At 40.0% G+C, this 23794-nt stretch overlaps 1 protein-coding gene across 1 annotated transcript in view; it reads right to left on the bottom strand.

Annotated features, from left to right (window-relative positions):
* Nucleotides 1–16586: 16586 nt before the first annotated feature.
* ATP6V0D2 (ATPase H+ transporting V0 subunit d2) overlaps nt 16587–23794 on the bottom strand; it is a 52986-nt gene continuing 45778 nt past the window's right edge. Inside the window, exons 6-8 of the mRNA XM_003408375.3 lie at nt 21068–21244; nt 19609–19686; nt 16587–17641 (exon numbers count right to left, since the gene is read on the bottom strand). Of these exons, the coding sequence (XP_003408423.1) occupies nt 17480–17641; nt 19609–19686; nt 21068–21244 (417 nt within the window). The 3' untranslated portion in view covers nt 16587–17479. The remainder of the gene's footprint in view (nt 17642–19608; nt 19687–21067; nt 21245–23794) is intronic.

Genomic DNA, 23794 nt, shown 5'->3' with positions numbered 1-23794 from the left:
ATATCAGTCTGCTGATTCAGCTCCACTACTTCCTGTCAACAACAAGACTAATAGTATAAAAACCCTTCACGTACCCAGCAGTTATTTAACAAAGTAATCTCAGCACTCAGGAAATAGAAAATAATCCATCAAGCCAAAAAATTACTGAGAATTCAAAGCAGCATCACAAAGTCCAGGTGTGAAGGCTTATTTAGCTCTATGTAGTCTTATTTTTAGACGATTTGAACTGGCATGAAAATTTAGTTTTATTGCCCCCAGTAGGTAAGCATCAATCAGAATCACTAGAAGGGAGCTAGAGAAAGGTAATAAAAAATAACGGCTATTTCATTGATCCCTGGTGGCGCAACAGTTAAAGTGCTTGGCTGCCAGCTGAAAGGTTGGTGGTTAGAACCCACCCAATAGCTCTACAAGAGAAAGACTTGGAAATCTGCTCCTATAAAGATTACAGCCTCAAAAAGCCTATGGGGCAGTTCTACTCTGTCACGTGGAGTCGCTATTTACTCAACGGCACTTGTCAACAACAACAGCATTATATTAAGAGCAAGAAAGGAGGCATGAAAATTATAGAAAACACCACACGTTTATCTGGAGTCATTTCAAGGAAGGGCTAACAACCCTATTCAGCTTAGCAGTTCCCAAGCCAACACTGTATTTTTTTTTTTACCAGCAGAAGTGGGGGAGCAGGCATTTCGAGTGATAAGAGTTTATGTCCTGTGTGGAGCCCTCTGTTTAAGAAGGCAAGCACATATTTATTGAAATTTCTGTAAGAAGTTACTAAAGACTAAGTAGAGGCCTGGGCAGGGAAGGACACTGAAAGAAGTGGAGCAATAAGTCCCAGGAAACAAAACAGGAGACATGACCAAGAAGTCCGTTGTGGATGCAGATGTTACCATGAAAGACTTGGGAAGGGAAAGGAGAAGGAGAGTTGGAAGGAGTAACTGGAATTGACAGGACAAACGCATGAACTGCTCTAATTGGTTAGGGGAAGGTGGAAGGGAAAAGGAGGCCTTGGGTTAGTAACAGAAGAAATTGCTGAAATGAGAGAGAGAGACTACACGGCGTTGTGCAGGTTAGTATGGAGAGTGAGGGTTATCATTTATTAGAATTTATGAATCTGCAGCCAACAGCAATCTGGGAATAAAGTAAAATTATTTTAATCATATATCTATGTGTGTCAATATCCTAGATCAAATGTTTGATTTTATTTTAAAAAGCATGTGTGATTTATTTGAGCAAGCATTGTGTTGTGAAATAATGGAATACAAAGGTAAATATGAAATGGCCTCACTTTCCAGGTGCTTTCAATCTAGTAACAGAGATACTGGTAAAATGACACACAAAAGTCATTTTAACCCAAGTCTAAATGAGATACAAATAGAATATTTATTGAGTACCTACTTTGTGACAGGCTGTGTATTAAGGATTTAAACATATTTTCTAATGAGTTGGAATTGACTTGACAGCAACAGGTATTTTTTTTTTTTTAACCAAATGTAAGAGGTATAGATAACAATCTCACTTTCACAGATGACGGAACTGAGTTTTAAAATTAAGTAACTTGCCAAGGCCACAATATTCTGGAAATTAGAAATGATTGAAATTCTCAGACTCCAAAGAAAGATTTGTCTCTTCAAGGGCTTCTCTCCTCTAACTAATTGATTTCTAAGAGCCCAGTTTTGTTTGTTTAATGCCCAACAATTCAAATCATTTGTTTATGAAACCTCATCTGCTAAACTCTGCCTAGCGAGTAAAGGAGACCCATTTTGGAGAGTGATGCGATAACATATTGAGAAGAGAGGTCCTCCATGCAGGTGGGGCACCTCTCCATTATCAAGAATATGGAGAATGAAGTTCATCTCCAAAACCATTTTGCCCTTTGACCCCTTGATCTTTTAAATTTCCATTCTCCCATACTATCAATGCAAACAATAATCTTTGATGTAGCTCTGTCTCAAAAAAATCTTCCTGCATGAATATAACATAGGTTCTAGAGAAGGGGCAGCTGGTCAGAAGAGCAACAAATAAAGACCGATATGCCCAAACATCTTTATCTTTTATTACTTTCCTTCCTCTAGACCTGTATTTCATATGTCTTCCTAAGTTAATATGTTGAAGCGTTAGGGCTACTGAGCTGATTTATTTGGGGAGTGTCTCCCTTGAAACTCTCTTCTTTTTGGAATGATGAATTTGAGAAATATTTGACAAGATGATGTTTATTATTAAGCCTAAAAGGACTGAGTATCACTGAGGAAATACAAAGCTATTCCATAGCAAGTACATTCCCAGCATCCCTCACCTTGAAAAATAATTGCATAACTGCAGAGAGGTTTCATAAGAGTCAACGCATTCGTGTAGCTTTTAGTCTATGTTTGGACATGGTCTTGCTTAATCTTAACCAACTCCTGAAGTACTCCATTATGGAATGTTCCTCCCACCCACCTCAAGGCTTCCACATTTAATTGTTTGTTTTGAATAGATTCCTAAATGCTACATAACAACCACAAAAGCATATTATGCAGATGTAATAATTGTGGAGGCCCCAAAACAGCTATTTCAGAAAATCTCAGAAAATGCCTCTCTAGTTTAATAGTTGTTGTTAGGTGCCATCAAGTCGATTTCAACTCATAGTGACCTCATGTGACAGAGCAGATCTGCCTCATAGAGTTTTCTTGGCTATAATCTTTAAGGGAGCAGATTGCCAGGTCTTTCTCCCACAGAATAGCTGGGTAGGTTTGAACTGCCAACCTTTCAGTTAGCAGCGCGGCACTTAAATATTGTGCCACCAGGGATCCTTAGCTTAATAGTACAGTAGCCTATCTAAGATTGTTCCATATTGGTAGGATGGATGATATTCAGGTTGGAGCTTTATAGACAGACACTGGGTTCAGTAATGTTTGGAACTTTGCAATTAACCTTAGATGCTATTTGTAGATGTTTGAAATAATATCTATCCCTCTCCTTTTTCTTAATATCATTTGTCTTTTCCCCTGTAATATACCCATTAATTTTCATTACTGAAGTGGAATATTCTGTTTCTGCTTTTATCTATATGCCTTGAACACTTTGAAGGAGAGATAACATAATTAGTTGAATAAGCAGTGCATGGTAGAGTATATCTCCTTTGGTAGTTCAGTCCAATCTTTTTCTTTTAATGACTTCATAAATGAGGAAATTAACCAGTTATTCATGTATTCTAGAGTCTATAAATCCCAAGGTGGATGTTCAGTGTTTGGGCAGGCAGACTGGATTGAGAGTCATTGCCTAGGCTTGTGCTGGTGTTCGGGAGACACCATGGAACAATCTTGGTGTACTTACTTATCTCTTGGGTTTGTCCTTTGACAACACCCGTTATTTGTAGACCACAGGAAATAGGCTCTATTAGTAAAGTAGTTCTTGGCCGAAGTATATTTCAGGGCTGGAACTGACTTGGCCTCTGACTGTTAGCACTATGCCAAATGCTACCACAAGCAAAGAATTGGGATCTGGCTGCCCCCACATACTCAGTGAATGCTGTGTTTGGTGCAGATCCCAGAATCTGCTTCCCCCTTTTGTTGCAGGGGTCAGGTGTGGGTACTGATGGAATAGTTTTCCCATATACAGATTTATTCATTAAACAAATATGTGTTAATGCCTACTGTGTGCCAACCATGTGCAGTATGCTTCGCTTGCTTTGCCTTCTCTATCTTCCTTCGCACTAAAAATGTTTGTACCCGGATGGGAATTTACGGATCCCTTGGCCTAGTTTTTTTTTTTTTTTTTTTTTTTCCGGCCTTTTCTTCTAATATTTGAATCATAGAATTTTACAGGTGGAAGAATGAGCTCATTCGTTCATTAAATAAATACATATTAAATGCTACCCTAGGCTAGGCTTTCTGCCAAATACTGTATATGCAGCAGTGAACAGAAAGATCAATTTCCTACTCTCAGAGAGCATGGTTAGATGTGGAGGACCAATATTACAAAACAAATACATAAATTTATGGTTACAAATTGTGATAAGAACTACAAGGTAAAAGAATTGGATACTTTGAAAGAGACCAACAGAAGGTATCCCTGTAAGACTGAAGGACCTCTTTGATGAAGTACTATGCAACACTGCTGTGTACTGGTTGACCTTTGCACAATTCCAAAGGTTGATATTTCAAGTTTTTGGATGACGATATGAAAGACACCCACTGAAGCTGGCCAACACAACAATATGGTAACATTAAAACCACAAAGAAAGAAGTGGCCAGCCATGTGAAAATCCAGTGGAAAAACATTTCATGTAGAGGGAAGAACATGTGTGATGGCCCCGAGATGGGAGTGAGCTCAGGGTATTGAAAACCTTAAAGAAGATCAATGAGAGTGAGGTTATAGACATGCAGAAGCCAATAAAAGAGATTGGAAAGATAGCCAAAGGCCTGACCATTTCTGGCCTTGTAGGTCACGGTAAAGGTTTGATTTTGTTTTGTGTGCAATATAGAAGGGTTTTAAACTAGGAGATGATATGATCTTAGGTTTTTACAAGCTATCTTGGTAGCAGTGAGAATAATGGATTAAAAGGGCACAGAAAGGAGACAGCCAGGAATTTATAGCCCTAATCTAGATAAGAAATGATAAAAGATTAAATTTAGGTAATGGATGAAAGAAATATTTTTTGTTAGTAGAATTGGGAGGGTTTTTGGTTGTATATGGTGGATGAGAGAGATTAAGATGTCACAATGTAACTTAATTATTAACATTTTAAATTAAATATTTTAAATAAACCAAAGCTTTAGTAACACACATTCTAAATAATTTTATGTATTTGGCATTAAGGTTGGACAATGGCAAAATGATTTCCAACTAGAAGTCTTAAATTGCTGTGAGCATGATATGGCCTGGTAATTACTATGTATTCAAATATAAATAAAATAAAGAGTTTCTACTATCCAATAATTATAAAAACAAATTAAAAGCATATCATTGTTTATATTTTTTCCTGATTTCCCAAATATTAGTAGAGTGGTAAATATTGTAATTGGAAAGGTTCACGTGAAATGCCTTAGCAGACAAGTCGCTGTCAATCCCAGTACTTTTTTGTTGCTATTGGAGAAGAGGGACTCTTACGGCTGGAAGCTGGTAGAACGTAAACTGGAACTGCTACTGATCATCTCTGACCACACTACACGGGCAGAGACAGAGAGACAGGTTCCAATGAAATCTTTAAACCCTGCCATCTAGGTACATTTGCCCTTTAACTTCCCAGTAACATGAGACAACCAATTTCCTTTTTGTGTTGTAAGGTAGTTTCATGGTATTTGCATCATTGTCACAGTTCGTCTTCTGACCTAACAAGGACCTTAGTCAAACTGGAGGCTATAACTTAAGGGGAATATAAAAAATGGAGCCAACACTAATAAGTGTGGGGGGGTGGCGGTGAGGGAGGCCTAGAGATAGAGACAAGGGAGAGAGAGAGGGAAAGAAAGAGATAATGGGAATGGAAGTCAGGACACTTGAAAAACAGGTCTAGTTTTGATTCCACTGACTTCAGTTTCCTTATTTGGAAAACTAGGGTGCCTTCTAGCTCTGAAATGCCGTGTTTGTTTCTAAGGACCCATTTTAAGCCTATATTTCAGTATCCAGTTTAAATAATGCATCTTATTTCTTGGTCCCTTAGGGTAGATATAGCAGTGAGAAATAAAGATATTTCTTAGATAGCTGTTGCCATTGAGTCAAGTCTGATTCATAGAGACCCTAAAGGACGGAGTAGAACTGCCCCATAGAGCTTCCAAGGAGCACCTGGTGGGTTCTAACTGCTGACCTTTTGGTTAGCAGCTGCAGCCCTTAACCTCAACGGGTTTCAGTTTCTTAGATGGCTATATTGAATTAACAAGGAAACAAAAGAATATTCAAGTGCACACACTAAGGTTGTCAGATCAAGATTATGGTGATTAAAGATGAATTTACTATAGAAACATTAATAGTCATATACGGATGTCTATTTATTTATAGGGATATCATGTAGCTATTTAGTCTGAATTTGTGCTGTAAGACAACAAAGGCCTAGCTACAAGTAATACAAAAATACAGAGGAGGTGAATCTCTCCGGCATATACAAACCAAACATGCTGACCAGGTGTGTTGAAGCCCATGAAGGATATCATAAAAATACAAAAATGGGCTCCGATAGTCTGGACTTTTATCACTTTGGAGAAACCATGAGAGGCATCTGCTATCTCGCTTGGTTAAAACAGTGCTTCCTTACTTCCACCTCATTATGTGCATGCAAAATGATGACGTTTGTATGGCACTCGGGCAAAAGCAGACGAGATGATCCTGGTGAGAGGAAACTGGAGGCCATAGGCACCCTGAGTCTGCGGGAATCAACCTCTCTACACCCCTATAACCCACCTAAAGCAAAGCTGTGTGCTTTGCTAAGCTGCCAGAGAAACTCTGATTTAAAAAATATGTCTCTCTCCCACATACTCACATATGCCAGTATCATATTGTCTTAGTTATCTAGTGCTGCTGTTGCAGAAATACTACAAATGGGTGGCTTTAACAAACAGAAATTTATTTTATCATAGTTTAGGAGACTTTCTCTCTCTGTCAGCTCTAGGGAAAGGTCCTTGTCTCTTTTCAGCTTATGTTCTTTTGTTCCTTGGTGGTCTTCATGTGGCATGGCATCTATTTTCCCCCATCTCTGCTTGCTTAATCTGCTACTTTTATATCTTGAAAGAAATTCACTCAAGATATGCCCTACACTAATACTGCCTTTTAACATAACAAAGGGAAAAAAATCCATTGCCGATAATTTGATTCTGACTCATAGTGACCCTATAGGACAGAGTAGAACTGCCCCATAGCATTTCTACGGAGTGGCTGGCGGATTTGAACTGTTGACCTTTTCGTTAGCAGCTGAGCTCTTAACCAGTATGCTATCAGGGCTCCTAACGAAGAAAATCCATTCCCAAATGGGATTATAATCACAATCACAGGTATAGGAAGTTAGAATTTGCAACACATATTGTGGGTGACACAATTCAATCTATAACTAGGGGCAGATTACCCAATAGACAAGGTAACCACTTTGTTAAGGTAACCACAGTGGTTATCTTGCTTACCAGATCATCTGTAGTGAACAATTCCACATTTTTTCACCACATCAAAGATTCTACTTCTGGGTATGCCTGACATCTGTCTCTCTCCCCAACCCCAAAGCACCTTCGTACAGAATCAAAGCCTCTTTTCAAATTTACAGTCCCTGACAGGGGTGGATGACCCAGTAAGCAAGGTAAGCACCAGCCTACTTGTGCTTACTTACTAATCCATAGTGAACAATTTAATAAAAGATGTGGCGAAACCCATGTGAAATTGTTCACTAGAGATGAGCTGGTAAACCAGGTTAGCACTGTGCTATTGGATAACCCGCCCTTGTCCATAACACACACGTATATGTTTACACACACACATATACACACACTCAAAAAACTCTAAAATTCTGGGTTTGGGCTCACATTGGTTGGCAGTGTCCATTAGTCCCTCAAAACTTGTTTCAGCAGATTGGTAGCACTTTTATGAGCTTGAATAGAAAAACCTTCAATTTACATCTACTTTATAAAATAAGAAGACTAATTAAAAGGTTAAGAGCCCTGGTGGTGCAATAGTTAAGCGCTCAGCTGCTAACCAAAAGGTTGATGATTCGAACCCAGCAGCCACTCCACTTGGTGGAAAAGTCATGGCAGTCTGCTTCCGTGAAGATTTACAGCCTTGGAAGCCCTGTGATTCTACTCTGTCCTATGGCGTTGCTATGAGTCAGAATCGACGTGATGGTAGTGGGTTTGGTTTTAGGTTAATAAAAAGGCAGTTTTTCTTTTGTGCCCACAATCACATTTATAGAATGCTAGAGGTGGGGGCTCATTTTCTATTAACTATCTCAATTTGCTGAATTTGAGAAGAGCCTTCTTAAGGTGTATATGGAGCACTTAATTAATTATTCCAGAGGGTCCTTGGATGTTCAACAAAAGCTGTCATACTGCCTTACTTTGGTCTCTAAGAGGTTAAAGCCTTTTGGTTCCATAGTGCCTGAGAGTTAATATTTGAAATCAGCCTTCATGTGTGAGTCTACTTTTGCCTGATTCAATTTAGCACTATTGATAATTATATCCTATTGGGCAAATACATAGGAGAAACCTAAATAAAACGTAGGAAGAAAAAGGTTAAAATATTAGCTTGACTTTAAAAGAGTATGCTTCGCATTCAACAACCACCTGACATTTGCTTTCACTGGCTTTTCCTCAGGTAAGTTGTCTCTCTAAGTAGGCTACTCTCATGGCTTGAACCCAGAGCCAATTTTGAAAAAAATCGTATGCTCTGTGGAGGTTTCCACTGATGATTCCTGCTTTGTTTTTACAGAAGCATCCCTTTTCTCCTTTCTGCTGTCTTCCCATATTTTAAAATCACTCCTGTCGTAAGCCAATTTATGGTTTCCATGTGGCTTACGAGGGTGCAAGCAGTGTGTCCAGCTGTTTTTATTTACACAGAATCATTTTCTCCACAATCTTGCCTGAAAAAGGCCTCGCTGATGCAGGGTAATGCAGGCTACTTCCTGCACATAAAAATATATGTTTTCTTCTGGGAAATATACTGATTTAAATCCACCTGCTCTTCCTGGATTTATAATATTTACTAAGGAGGTTATGCATCTGGCCTGCCCACTCTTCACTCTTCCACTTGACTTACTTTTATTTGACTTTAAGCAATAAAAGATGACTAAGAAGATAGAAATGATTCATTTCAGGTGCCAGGAGGGAATGTGAAAGCCCAATTTTCTTCTATTTCACCAAAGAGGAAGCCTTAAAAGTATTTTTTCCTATTTGACCATTCAGCCCTGAAGAAAAGCTTCAGGAAACGTCGCAGGTCTGAGTTTATTTATAATCAATTCACAGAGTTTTCTCCTACTTTTCTTGCGAAAAAAGCAGTATCATTGCGTAATACATTTAGTGGATCTGAGTATCAATAGTTTTAAAAACAGATACAGATGCTTTGGCTTATAATTTTGGTTTAGTATGAGGGCAAAATGGCTGTGACTTCTGTCACTCCATTCATCCCCATGATTGATGTGACTGAATCTTACTGGCCAGGTGCGGAGACCTTCTCCACCAAAGCACGGTGCCTCTATCCTCAAGCTTCTTGCTCAGTTGAATAAGATGCCCTTCTAAGAGGCGGAAAGCGTGTATGAGTACCTATATTTTCTTTTTTTTCAGATTAAAATCCTATCTTATCCATTACTTTCTATCTCATCATTTTCTTTCCGCTGATAACCTGTGCAATAGAGGTTTCAGCCTAGAATCTATAGACCCTGAGGTTGTCCATGAGTGGATTTTAGGGAATCCATTGTCCCTTCAAATATTATGCAAAATTTGGGGTGAATGTGCAGATGTCTATTATTCTGAGGATGTCCAAAGTGCTTATCATATTCTTAAAGGGTTATACAAACCCAAAGGATTCAAACCACTGTTAGGGACTCATGATGAATCCCATGGCCAGGATAATCCTGGTATTCCACAGGATTACACCCAGCGCAGGACAGAGGGTTCAGCCGCAATATGTTGATTCTTCAAAACGTGATTTGTGTTCCTTTTCATGTATGGATCTTGCATAATTTTCTTCCTTCTACTGAAAAGCCTTTTGATTTATTCAGCAGAAATCATGTGATCATCACCCCCAGGGTAAATCCTTGTGTACAACCACATGATATGGGCACAGGGGAACTGAGATTTGTGGTCACCTTCTCTTCCATGCCTCCAAAAGTCCTAAGAAATACACTGTTGAATTAAAAAAATACCCGATCATGAAGATTATTAAAGTCTTAGCTATATGCTTTGTGTGTGTGTGTGTGTTATGAATCATAAGCTTTATTTTTCAGTTCATGAACTGGGGAACATCTAGTCTAGAAGTCAGACAAGAGCTCTGAAGCATGGTACAAAGCAAAAAGGTTTTATAACAAGGAAGCTTATACTGGACAAATTTTGGATTGGCTGGCAGCATCTTCTCTCCTCCTTTGGTATTAAGAGGAAATTTCGAACGAGGTTAGGCTCAGCGGGAAAGTCCTGATTCCTAGCTTAGGCTTCCATTTCTGGGGGAGTCAGTGGATTGACTTGGACTTCTGTGCCAGGGAAAGTTAGGCATTTACGAGAAATAGAAATTTAGATTTTGGTTTGCCGACATGGGACTCAGCACAAGCAACTCCATTTTGGGCCTAGTTCAGTCAGGTTAACAAGGTTAACATGAGTAGAAAAGGTGCTATATGAATTTTTTTTTTTTTTCCAAAAGGAAAGGCCTACATTCAATCTCTTAATTTTTAAAAATGCCTCATGTTGTAGAAATCAGCTGAAATGTATTAGTAATCCACTACATTGATACAAAACACAAAAAACAAAGAAAGCAAAAATGTGAAAAGTGAGCATCTAACAATGAAATATGCATCACAACATTTATAGCTGAATATCGAATTAAATGCTTGAATTAAAAACAACCCATAGAAGTGGAATCTAAAAATGTACAAATAATTTAAATTTTGGAATTGCTGTTTGTTCAAAAGATGACAAAGATAATGGCTTTCATCCCTGGAGAGCTAGATTCATTGTCAAGACAAGATGCCCAGCTAAATTCAAAGCCAAGTCTTACTGGGAAATAAAACTATTCCATTGGCAACTGGTGTTGCTTGGTCACATCTGCCTCTTGGAATTGGCGTTCTGTCTTCAAATGGTACAGAGGTAGTCCCTCTAGGTTAGAGGTGAAGCTCATTTGTAGGTGATTGTGTGTGGAAAGCTACACCCTTCCTGACTACTTGCAGAGATGACTGCAGCACATTGGGAAAGGACTTATGGGAGAATACAAAAATATGTTTGACATATTAAGTGATGATTGTTGAGCACATTGTTTCCTTTTCTGTTATTGCAAAATAAAGTAACAAAACTTAGTGATTTGAAACAATGATTTTATTATCTCTAGGTTCTGCAGTTCAGGAATTTAGGAAAGGCTTGTCTAGGTAGTTCTCACTTGGAGTCTCTCATGCAGTTGTGGTCAGGTATCGGCTTGAGCCTTAATATTTGAGGCTCAATTGGCTAGATTTCCGAGACGGCTCTTTCACCTAGCTGGAAAAACCCATTGCTGTTGAGTAGATTTGAACTCATAGCAACCGTATAGGACAGAGAAAAGCTGCCCCATAGATCTTCCAAGGAATGCCTGGTGAATTCAAACTGCCAACCTTTTGGTTAGCAGTCGTAGTTCTTAACCACTACACCACCAGGGTTTCCCACCTGGCTGGTAGTTGATGCTATTGGTTAAGAGCTAAACTGGGGCTTCTGTCCTGAGTGCCCATACTTGGCCTCTCCATGTGGCTTGGCTATCTCAGAATATGGAAGGCTCAAGAAAGTTGGACTACTTTCCTGGTGGCTCAGGACTCCAAGCACTAGTGGATGGTGCATTGCCGTTTATCCCAAGCCTTGGAAGTCATATAGGGTTACTTCTGTATTTTGTCGATTATAAGCAAGTCACCAAGGCCAGTTCAGATTCAATGAGAGAAGACAAAGGTTTCCACTTCTTAGTGGGAGAAGTGTCTAAGTTATTTGTTGACATGTTGTAAAACCACCACAGCCAGCCATAATGATAGTCACCTCTATTGATTAGGGGCCTATCTCTTGCTACCTGAAAGATGACTTACGTTTTCTTGTAGTTTTTTTTTTTTTTAACTTGTTTCCAACTTTTACAATAAGAGATTTCTACTGGCGTTTTTTTTTTTTTTTACTGGCTAGCAAGTACACAAGGCTCAGGGGGACCAGAAGGCTACTGATAGCCCTACTCTTATCATAGAGCTACAGATGTATTTTTAGTTTGTCAAAGATGCTAGCTTTTACAATGGTGTTCGCGTATTTGGTCAGGGCTAGTTCTCTGGAGACAATTCCTTTGTAATACATTGATATTCACACTGGACTCTTTCTATCTTTTCAAAGACAATTCCAACTTGACTTCCTTTGCATTAGTAGCCAGATTTTATCCATATTGAACAACGCTCTGGTGAATTGAACTTCAATGAGTGATCAAGTCAGTGATGGAAGCTGAAAACTGCAGCACAAAGTGATTGAAGAGAAAGTGGGAAAGTAATTAACGGGAAGCCAAATGAAATATTGAAGGTGTAAAGGAGAAAAAGGATGGGCAATTACTTAGGACAGGTGGTTTGGGCCTTATAGTTTAATCATCCTAGTATTGTAGTTATAATGTATCCATCCATACTTGAAGCATCAGCCATAGTGAGACAGAAGGGATGAACTCATTAAGAATGATATCCTTGAATAATACCCCATACATTCCTCAGAAGTTCTACTCCATACACATAAGTATTAATGCTGCTATTTGCTGAAGCAGAAAGAAAATGATTCAAAAGTAATTAAATGAATCAAGGAATAGGGAGACTATTGTATGCTCCTGAAACTAACAAGACAAAATACAAAGAAACTATAATCATACTCTTTTTCATATCTATGTCTTATTTGTTAGATCTGTTAAGATATTGTTGACAATAATTGTTAAGTGGTAAACTGAAGAATTAATATTAATGAAGTCCCTGAAATCCAATCACTGAAGTTTTTTTCCCTCTACAAAGATTTCTCTTAACCTTCTCATTGTCTTATTACATTGCTGCTATTGGCGGAGGGTCTTCAGTCGGGTCAGATGAATTCCATCATTACCTAACAATGCTCGGCCAAACTGGCCCAGATTCAGAAAGATTATTTCCAACTGCTCTCAGTCAATGTTCCTCATTCATCAGAAAAAAAAAAAAAAAAAAGAAGAAATGACTAAATTTCTCCTTTGATGTTTTCCAAATGTCCTCAGAATTGCAACTACTTTCCCATGTTCTTGTTAGCTTTTGTCAAGTGAAACTTCTGACTCATGGTGACCCCATGCACAATGGAACTAAATGCTGCTCCGTCCTGCGTCATTTCCCTGATCATTGTGGATCAGACCATTGTGATTCATAGGGTATTCATTGACTGATTTCTGGAAGTAGATCACCAGGCCTTTCTTCCTAGCCTGTTTTAGTCTGGAAGCTTTGCTAAAACCAGCAGCATCACAGCAACACAAAAACTCCACGGGTGGTAGCTTTTCATGACGTGTACCGGCCGGGAGTCTTCCTCTAATCCTGATGCCTTGTTCTTCTTCATATAGTCCAGCTTCTCTGATTATTTGCTCAGCATACAGATTGAATAGGTATGGCAAAAGGATACAACCCTGACACACACCTTTCCTGACTTTAAACCACTCAGTATCTCCTTGTTCCATCCAAACAACTGCCTCTTGATCTATGTGTACAGGTCCTCATGAGCACAATTAAGTGTTCTAGAATTCCCATTCTTCACGATGTTATCCATAATTTGTTATGATCCACACAGTCAAATGCCTTTGCATAGTCAATAAAACACAGGTAAACATCTTTCTGGTATTCTCTGCTTTCAGCCAGGATCCATCTGACATCAGCAATGATATCTCTGGTTCCACGTCCTCTTCTGAAACCGGTCTGAATTTCTGGCAGTTCTCTGTCAATATACTGCTGCAGCCATTTTTGAATGACCTTCAGCAAAATTTTACTTGTGTGTGCTATTAATGATATTGTTTGATAATTTCCACATTGGTTTGGATCACCTTTTTTGGGACTAGGCATAAATATGGATCTTTTCTAGTCAGTTGGCCTGGTAGCTGTCTTCCAAATTTCTTGGCAAAGATGAGTGAGCACTTCCAGCACTGCGTCTGTTTGTTGAAACATCTCAGTTGGTATTCCATCAATTCCTGGAGCCTTATTTTTCGCCAATGCCTTCAGAGTAGCTTGGACATCTTCCTTCAGTACCATCGGTTCCTGATCATATACTACCTCCTGAAATGGTTGAATGTCGACCAATTCTTTTTGGTATAATGACTCTGTATTCCTTCCATCTTCTTTTGATGCTTCCTGCGTCATTTAATATTTTCGCCACAGAATCCTTCACTATTGCAACTCGAAGCTTGAGTATTTTTTTCAGTTCTTTCAGCTTGAGAAATGCCTAGTGTGTTCTTCCCTTTTGGTTTTCTAGCTCCAGCTCTTTAATAGCTCATTAACAACCTGCATTATGTAGATGACACAATCTTCCTTGCGGAAAGAGGACCCGCAGTGCTTACTGATGAAGATCAAAGACCACAGCCTTCAGTATGGATTACACTTCAACATAAAGAAAACAAAAATCCTCACAACTGAACCAATAAGCAACATCATGATAAATGGAGAAGAGGATGAAGTTGTCAAGGATTTCATTTTACTTGGATCCACAATCAACACCCATGGAAGCAGCAGTCAAGAAATCAAAAGACACATTGCATTGGGTAAATCTGCTGCAAAAGACCTCTTTAAACCATTGAAAAGCAAGGATGTTACCTAGAAGACTAAGATGTACCTGACCCAAGCCATGCTATTTTCAATCACTTCATATGCATGAGAAAGCTGGGCAATGATTAAGGAAGACCGAAAAAGAGTTGACGCCTTTGAATTGTGGTATTGGCAAAGAATAATGAATATACCATGGACTGCCAAAAGGACAAACAAATCTGTCTTGGAAGAAGTACAACCAGAATGCTCTTTAGAAGCAAGGATGGCGAGACTGCATCTTACATACCTTGGACATGTAGTCAGGAAGGATCAGTCCCTGGAGAAGGACATCATGCTTGGTAAAGTAGAAGGTCAGCAAAAGAGAGGAGGGCCGTCAATGAGATGAACTGACACAGTGGCTGCAACAATGGGCTCAAGCATAACGATTGTGAGGATGGAGCAGGACTGGGCAGTGTTTCATTTTGTTGTACCTAGAGTTGCTATGAGTGGGAACTGACTGGATACCACCTAACAACAACTAGCTAGGAGTTGAAGCTGTCTCATGCACAGAAGGTGAGAATTCTACCATTAACCATCAATGCCCCTACTAGAGCATCACAAATTTTCCCCAGACTGTGAAACCTTTGGAGGTCTCAAAGTTCCTGCTCTTGGGTCACCAGGGAAGGGGCAACAAGCAAACCTATGATAGCAATGCTAGAGAGTGAGGGATGGAGAGTGACAGTGGCTGAAAAGACTGCTGGAGTGTACAGGCAGTATTGACTGCAGACTGCGAGGAAGTCCAGGCGTAAGAATGTATATGGAAAACAATGTTCCAAGACCAAATGCAGCAGACTAGAGAGGTGGAAATCTGAGGGTTTAAGGAAATGCTGGAAGGTATTTGCTGGAGATCAGCGGGGAAGGGAAGACAAGAGCCTCAGTTTCAATTACTCAGAACAAGAAATACATTTTTGCATTACTGTTTTCTACTTTGTTATATATACCTAATCTTTTGACCTCATTTTATAGAAGATAAAATTTCTCTAATGATCTGTGGTTCTCTACGGTAGACACGTTCCCTGAGGCATGACAGCTAAAACTTAAGTTCAGAGACCAGCTTCACCACTTAATAGCTATGAGACTTCAAGTTCAAGTTTGAGATGTGTCTCATCACTAACGGGGGCACACAGTACTTGTCCCACGGGGTTGTGAGGGAAGTTCCTTTCTTCTATATTCATATAATGGTTAGAGTCTTCAGGGACCTGAAGAGCTGAGGTTGGGAGATTGTGGCCTTCGTTGTTCTTATAGAGGAAAAGGGAGAAGTTATAACTTAAGCCTATAACCTTGTCACACATTAAGAGTCCCATCCATAGCATGCAGAGGTGGGGTAGGAGTGGGGGGTTAGACTGAGAATCATCTCATACCTTTCTCTAAGCTACCCCTTTCCCATCAGCAACAACCTCTAAAGAAGCCCCTAAATCTTAAACCTTCCACTGTGGCCATCAAGGTTAAAATGTAGAGACACCTCCTGACCCAGGCCCTGGGGTGAGAGACAGCGGCCTCTTGCAGGAACCAGGAACAGGTCAGCAGAGGAAGCTTTCCAGATCAGGTGTAGCACCTGGGAAGGGTCTTTGGCCTCAGTGGGTTGGTCTGCACTGGAACCCTCTACAAAATTTGGATGTGTCCTGGGCCTCCCACACAGATGTGAGGTGAGGCCCTGACTTTGTCACTATTTTTCCATATGTTTAAAAAATACTAACACTAAAACTACTAAAGTGTTTTGCTAATATAAAGGTTGGATTCTTGAGGAAAAATGGATTTACTCCTTGGTCTATGCAGCTAATTGTAGATACTACTATAGGTTAGTTCTCTACAATATTCTCATTCAAAGGATTTCCACATATGTATATACACTTTTTTTTTTTTTTTTTTATACACTTAGGAAATTCTGGTGCTGTAGTGGTTAAGTGCTATAGCTGCTAACCAAGAGGCCACCAGTTCAAATCCACCAAATGCTCCTTGGAAACTCCATGGGGCAGTTCTGCTCTGTCCTATGGGGTCGCTATAAGTCGGAATCAACTCGACAGCAGTGGGTTTGGTTTTATATATGTTTAATTTTAAAATATAGCAAATATAGATTTTACATTTAAGGAATCTCCTTTATTTTTAAAGGAAGGAATGAAGCAGAGTTTGACTTCTCTTTCTGGATAGCTTATGTGCCCGTCCTTCAGGGGTTTCATGGAGAATCCATAACCCATGTACTGACTCTGTGATTCATACTTCTGCATGAATGAGATACAATTAGCCGTGGCTTGTTTTTTTCTTCTCAGGCAAAGCATGAGGAAACCACAGGAAAGAGAGATACACCTTTTATTTAAAGTTGTGAGAAATGACTTTATAAGGGGTAGCCTGTTGATAACAAAATTAACACTACTTCCATCTTAACCTGTTACTGTCACTGTAGCAGCTCTATAGGACAGAGTAGAGCTGCCCTGTAGGGTTTCCAAGGAGTGGCTAGTAGATCAACTGCCGACCTTTTTGGTTAGCAGCATGAGCTGTTAACTACTGTACCACCAGCGCTCCAGTTTGCATTTAGGGAATATGATTTGGAATTGTGTAGCTTTCCCAAGCCTACTAAATCAAACTTTATTGGAGGGAAGATCTACAATATTTCCCATCACATGTGGCCCATGTTGGCTACCCCTGGCTCTGGACTTTTATGGAACTAGGGAAGTAAAAGGTAAAAAGTAAAACAACCATTCAGCATTTGGGCCTGTGGAGCTGCATGGAAAAAGCAGAAGTAAAATACTTTTATTAGTCTTGATTTTTAGCACAGCACAACAAGAATACAAAAAGTACGATAGGGTTAAGTGAAATCAAAGTCTAAGGGACAGTGAACAATGAGACATAAATGTGGAAGCCAGATTTAAGGCCGCTGGAAAAAAAAAGACATGCTGTATTTCTGGGTTGGTTTATTTTATTTCCAGTGATTCTGCAATTTATGGAAGGTAGAGTGTAGTTTACTTTTGCGTATCCTAGATAACGTAACAGATTTCTTACTTTCCTGTATAACCTCCTTTTAGCATTTATGATTTTCTGCATTTGAGGCCCTCTCCTGGGTTATAAAATTGGAATGTAACTGTTGATTTTAGTTCGATGTCTCTGGGAAATGCATTCTGCTATCCATACGATATTTCTCATTTCTTGTTCCCTCAGCTTTATGTATGCATAAAATACGCCGTAGTGGAATTGCCTGTTGAATGCCAGCACATTCATCTTTACCTGAGGAAGGAAAAAATGAATAAATAAATAACATGAACCATGAACTTCTTTGGAACACACTGCATTTGTGAAATAATATTAAACTACAGCTTGCACTTAATCTACTTGTGCTGTGCTCGCTTCTATTTAAGCAAACGATATCTGAGTCAGGCCAAATACAGGAAAACAGTGGCAAAGTGGCAAGTGCTAAAGCGATGGTGTCAATCTGCAGATAAGTGTAGAGACAACTGTGCTTTAAAAATAAGTTTGGTAGAATCACAAGACACCAGCACAAAGATTCCTAGGAGAACTTCTCGTGTGTGTGTGTGTGTGTGTGTGTGTAACTCTGTAGTAGTATCTGTCTTCCAGCTATCAGGCTCATCTCATTTAGGTAAGTAAAGTCTTTCTCCTCAGCCACAACTATTGCAATTTTCAAAAGGTTTCAGGCTGTCTGTTCCTCCTCTGAGCAATGCCATGAGCCCCTGGAATTCAGACTGAGTGATATTCTGAGCTTTCTCAGGATGCCCTGCAGCCACTTCACACACAGTTGAAATGTTTTCTTTCTGCAGAAAGGTAGATGCGCAAAAGAAACTTAAAAAAAAAAAAATTTTTTTTTAAAACTGGGATAAAGTCGGAAAGGAGCTCCTCCTTTGTTCTTTTCCACTTTGACATTTAGAATGGAAAAAGGAGGCAAGGTGCTGAGTCCCACAGGCAGCTCTGAAAACATCAAGCAAAGTAATCAGGAAGTGGGAGCTCCCGCTCTCAGGAATAGAGGCTCATATTTTCTGCCAAGAGCAGCTTCCTTAACAGCCTCCTTTGAAGCAGTAGTGCAACATTGTGAAATTTTTAAACATCGCCAACATATTGAGGAACTTGCATCATTTTTACTTCTTCCCAGGACAGGCACTAGAGAGCTGCAGGAAAATGCCTACAGAGCAGTCCCTAGAGAAAGGTAACATACTGCTCCCAAGAGCAACTCTTAACCACAAAGCTTGGGTAAATGTCAGCGTTCTTGGTTAGTCCCTGTCAGGTTGACATGGAAGAGCCAGGGGTTTCAGACAAATGAATAGTAATACACTAGAAAATTTCTCTAGACTTGAGGACTCTTACCTAGCACCAAAAATTTGTGTTGAACCGTAAGTGGCCCAGAAATGAACTATAAATGGGCTCAATATTCTCCTGCCTTTTCTAGGGGAACAGAAAAATTTAGACCTTCTGAATAGATTTTTACGCAAATGATTCCTGAGAGTTATAGTTGTGCCCATCAGTTATAATTATAACCATAGTTAGACCCATTGTGGAAGAAAGGATGGAGCAGATACGCCGATAGAGTGTGTACCATGAGAATACTTAGTATTTGATCATAAGTATGTCCTAGCTTTGCTTCTCTATATTTATTAATTGTTGAATAGCTGCATTCCTTTCAGAGCTTCGCTCTGTGCACATCCATCTGAGTAGGGCAATTGTGCACAAGGCCATCATGTGTGGTGGCTTTGTCTCTTCAAGGAGGAGACACTAATTAACCATTAACTATGCCCTGTCAAATTAGGATTGTGCCTAATTAATTGGCCCAATCAGCTGTAAAAAGAAAACCCAAAGTAACAGTAACATCACTAGGGTTGGTGTCACCCAGTGCAGAAACTCGTGGTGTCACCCTCCCCACCAATGGATCTTCTTCTGTACCAGACCATACAGAATCTGGCCAGGCCTGCCACCTCTAGGTGTTCCCCCACCACATGTGCCAAGACTTGGACCAGCCCATGCTGCCATGTCACCTGCAGGTGTCCAGCCTGGCCTGTCAGCGTCTCGGACACCAGTGCCCACAGCTCGCACTGCACAAAAATTTTACGGACAGCCATTTTGGTATCACCCCGGTGTGGTCCACACTCCTCACACCGCCCTGGTAACACCACTACAAAGTAAGAAAACATTTAAAATCCAGAGTAAGAGAAAAAGAGCACATAGGTTAATAGCATTTCCACTTATACCTCATGCTCAAAAAACACGTCCTCCAATGTCTTTCCCCCATTGTTATCACCTACAGCATCCAACAAAGGCTTGTATACCTTAAAAACAGAGACAGAAGATTATTTTTAAATAAATATTCACTTCTCATAAATGTATACAAATGTATTTTCCTAGCAAAATAGAAATCGTGCACCTATTTATTGTAGGATCTTTGGCCTCCTGAGAAAATGCAAAAAAAAAAAATTCCAAGTAAGGAGAGAGTGTGGATGCTATTCTAGCCTATTGGCTTATTTAGGCTTACAAGGCAAGAGGAAAAAACAATTCTACTCTCAATGTACGGTACACTGTTTGAGCCAACTTCCGCGTTCAGTTTCCTAGGGCTAAAAAAAAAGGGCTAGTGAGGCACATTATAGAGACTCAGTGAAAGCTTGTGGCTTGTCAAGTATGGGTTCTGTCACAATCGATACAATTCACATGGAATTTTAAGTGAGGGGTGTGGAAATTGAGGAAATTTTATTGCTATGCTAAAAAAAAGCCTCATGCAACTTCATATGACATATTACAAATGTTTATCCATAATTTGCCAACTTTTGTCTTTCCAGCGAAGTTCCTAGGGTGGTACAAATTGTTAACAGCTTGGCTGCTAGCTGAAAGGTTGGTGGTTTGAGTCTACCCAGGGTCCGGCCATCTGCTCCCCCCAAAATAAGCCAGTCAAATTCAAGAGAGTGCAGTTCTACTTTGACATACATGGGATCGCCATGAGTCTACTCAACTGGTTATTGGTTATCTTTCCTGAAGGGCTTGAGAAAAATGCAGGAAAAGAGTGTCACCGTAGTCTGGAAAAGTCACCTGGAGGGTATGTGTATCAATGTCTGCAGTTCTAAGGGAGGAGGCTCATAACTGTGAGCTGAGACACTGCAGGCTCTCCAAGAGCAGCTGGATGCTGGAGTAGGAGAAGGACATGAACAGCCCTGTTTCCTTCCCCTATTTCTGGCCACTCAGCAAAGGGAGTCATACAAGCCAATGCATGCATACTCTCCCTTGCAGTCCGTGTAGACATTCTGTACCTTGCCCTGTTTACCCAATCCACACTTGAAAGGACTGCTGGGTCAGGTTATTTTACATAACTTTGGCGTGAGCTCAGATTTCCAGAACACTGCAGCAGTCTCATGGGGAACTTGCTTTATTGAGCACTTCAAAAGAAGTGCTCAAATGACCACCCCTTGGGGAATTAAACAAGTACTCACTTGGCAGGAACCTTTAAAAAAAAAACCAGTTTGGGCTAGAAACTTGAAATATTTCTTTTGGAGAATAGTTACAGCAAGAGACACTGTTTGCTACCTTAAAATCATTGTACTTGCTTTAGATAAAAAAATATAATAATAATTTGACATATGAGCTTTTAAAGTACATGTGATGAACTATGTCGTGCCATTTGGGAATGGTAAGACATTCAGGGAACCCGGTGTAATCACGTACTTCGTAATGATCTGCTACTCTCTTCATCTGTTCAAAGTCTTCTACTTGGGCCAACAGGCGAAGGCCCTCAGGATACAGCTTGCCGCAGGTCGGGTAAAGGGACTCCCGGTCATCCTTGGTCAGTTCAGTGCCAAAGGAGTTAAGAGTGATGATAAAAGCACGTCTGTCAGCCTCAAACTAAATTTGCAAAACATAATATTGGTGAAATCTAATCATCCACTAAACGGTACAAACAGAACTCTATGTAGACAAATTCATTTCCAAAGTGGTTTGCAATCCTTCCTGGAGCTACGTCTAATTACAAAGCAGACATGTGTTATTAATGTTCCCTTAAACTCTTCTTATAATGGAGTAAATTTACTTGCCCGAAAAAGACCACACAGCAGAGAAGATGGCCTATGACTCTTGAAGTTTCACTACACTTTATTTCCCAGGCACCCTGCAACTAGTTATGTGTCTCTGTCACGTACACCACTGGAGTCCTTTCCATAAAAACGGGACTAATAATACTTACCTGCTTTTTGGGCTTCATTCAAGGAGAACAAGACAAGTGGAAGTGCCCAGCCGAGGGTTTAGAACAATAAATGCACATAATACATGTTAGTATCACTTTCTAATAGTTGACGTTAGCATACTTTTTACGTAGTGAAACTTAGTGCTACCTACCATTTGCTGACACTCTCATGATTTTATTTTTCTTTTTTAATATCCTGAGTTAGGTGTCAATAAATCTAGCTTGGTAGCTAATGATCCATGGCTTGTGGCAAGTTATCTTTCTCTCAGCGTCTCAGTTTTCTTATTTGTAAGATGATAGTGTTTGGTTGCGTCATCTTTAAGGTAGGTTACCATATACTCATGGCCATATACTGCCATACTCTGTATGCTGGGCACTTGAGCTCCCCTACCCATGTCAGACTTTTGTTTTACCTAATTACTCACTCCTTCTTAAAATTCTTTCTTCATTCCTGTGGTCTCCATGTTTCTACGGTCTCTTGGTTCTGCTCCTATGTACTCTAACCATTCCATCTCAGTCTGTCCTCCAAGGCTCCTCCTCTGCCCACCACGGGTGCTGGCCATGGTGTCCTTGGTTTAAGAAACTCTTCTTTATATACCGAAAGCATCCTGAACTTACCACATTATGTATTTAAAATCTGTATTTTTCTCCCCACTAGACAGTAAAATCTTTGAGGGGACTTGTCTATTTTGTTCATCATTCATCTTTTAATATGCATTGCCCAACACATAAGAAGATCTTAACTGTTTACTGAATCAAACAGAATGGTTTATGATTCTACCACTTTTGAAATTCTCCAGTATTCTCTACAGTGTTGTTTCTCAAAGTATGCTTCATAGATCAGCAGCTTTGGCATCTCCTGGGAGCTTGTTAGAAATGCAGAGTCTGAGGCTGTACTCCAGACCTACTGAACCAGAATCTGTATTTTAATAAAATTCCAAGGTGATTTTTCTGCATTAAGGCTGGAAAAAGAATTGCTGTACAAAATTTTTTAATTCGCTTACATTTTGACTAACTAACCAATAACAAAACCAGACTTGCAACAGATTTTACTGGAACTCTTTTGTTAGAACAGGTGTTTCCTGTCAGGAGAGCCAAAGTTTAGTTTTATCTAATCTTTTTGATTGTCCTCATGGAAATTATGGATGAGCCAGAAGCAGGGAGTAGCCTTACTTGGAGGCAAAGGCGGGTGCCTCTAGCTACTGAAATTAATCAGTCCTGACAGTAATTTTAGACCTTATAGAGATAAGAGAAGTCCTGGTGATGCACTGGTTAAGCATTTGGCTGCTAGACAAAAGGTCAGCAGTTCGAATCCACCCACCACTACTACACGGGGGAAAGATGTGGTAGCCTGCTTCCATAAAAATTCCTAGGAAACCCTATGGAGCAGTTCTATTCTGTCCTCTAGAGTTGCTATGAGTCAGAATTGGGCTTGGTTTTAGGAATAAGAGGAGGAGCCCTAGTGGCACAAGGGTGAAGTGATCAGCTGCTAGTTGAAAGTTTGGAGGTTTGACCCCACCTAATAGTTCCAAGCAGCAGTCAAGAAATCAAAAGATTCACTGCATTGGGTAAATCTGCTGCAAAGGACCTCTTCAAAGTGTTGAAGAGCGAAAATGTCACCCTGAAGACTAAGGTGCACCTGACCCAAGCCATGGTATTTTCAATCACATCATATGCATGTGAAAGCTGGTCAGTGAATAAGGAAGATCGAAGAACAGTTGACACCTTTGAATTGTGGTGGTGGCGAAGAATATTGAATATACCATGGACTGCCAAAAGAACGAACAAATCTGTCTTGGAGGAAGTGCAGCCAGAATGCTCCCTAGAGGCAAGGATGGTGAGACTGCGTCTTACATACTTTGGACATGTTGTCAGGAGGGATCAGTCCCTGGAGAAGGATATCATGCTTGGCAGAGTACAGGGTCAGTGGAAGAGAGGAGGACCCTCAACAAGGTGGATTGACACAGTGGCTGCAACAATGAGCTCAAGCATAACAACCATTGTAAGGATGGTGCAGGACTGGGCAGTGTTTCGTTCTGTTGTGCATAGGGTCGCTATGGGTTGGAATCGACTCAACAGCACCTAACAACAACAACAATAATTCCAGGAGAGAAAGGCCTAGCAAACCCTATGGAGCAGTTCTACTCTGTCATATGAAGTCACTATCAGTGAAAATCAATTCAACAGCACCAAACAACAAGAAAAAAAGAAGA

The sequence above is a fragment of the Loxodonta africana genome, chromosome 14 (assembly GCF_030014295.1).
Source record: "Loxodonta africana isolate mLoxAfr1 chromosome 14, mLoxAfr1.hap2, whole genome shotgun sequence".
Classification (NCBI taxonomy): domain Eukaryota; kingdom Metazoa; phylum Chordata; class Mammalia; order Proboscidea; family Elephantidae; genus Loxodonta; species Loxodonta africana.
The sequence above is the reverse complement of the archived record's forward strand: the minus strand, read 5'-3'. Positions and strand labels throughout refer to the sequence as shown.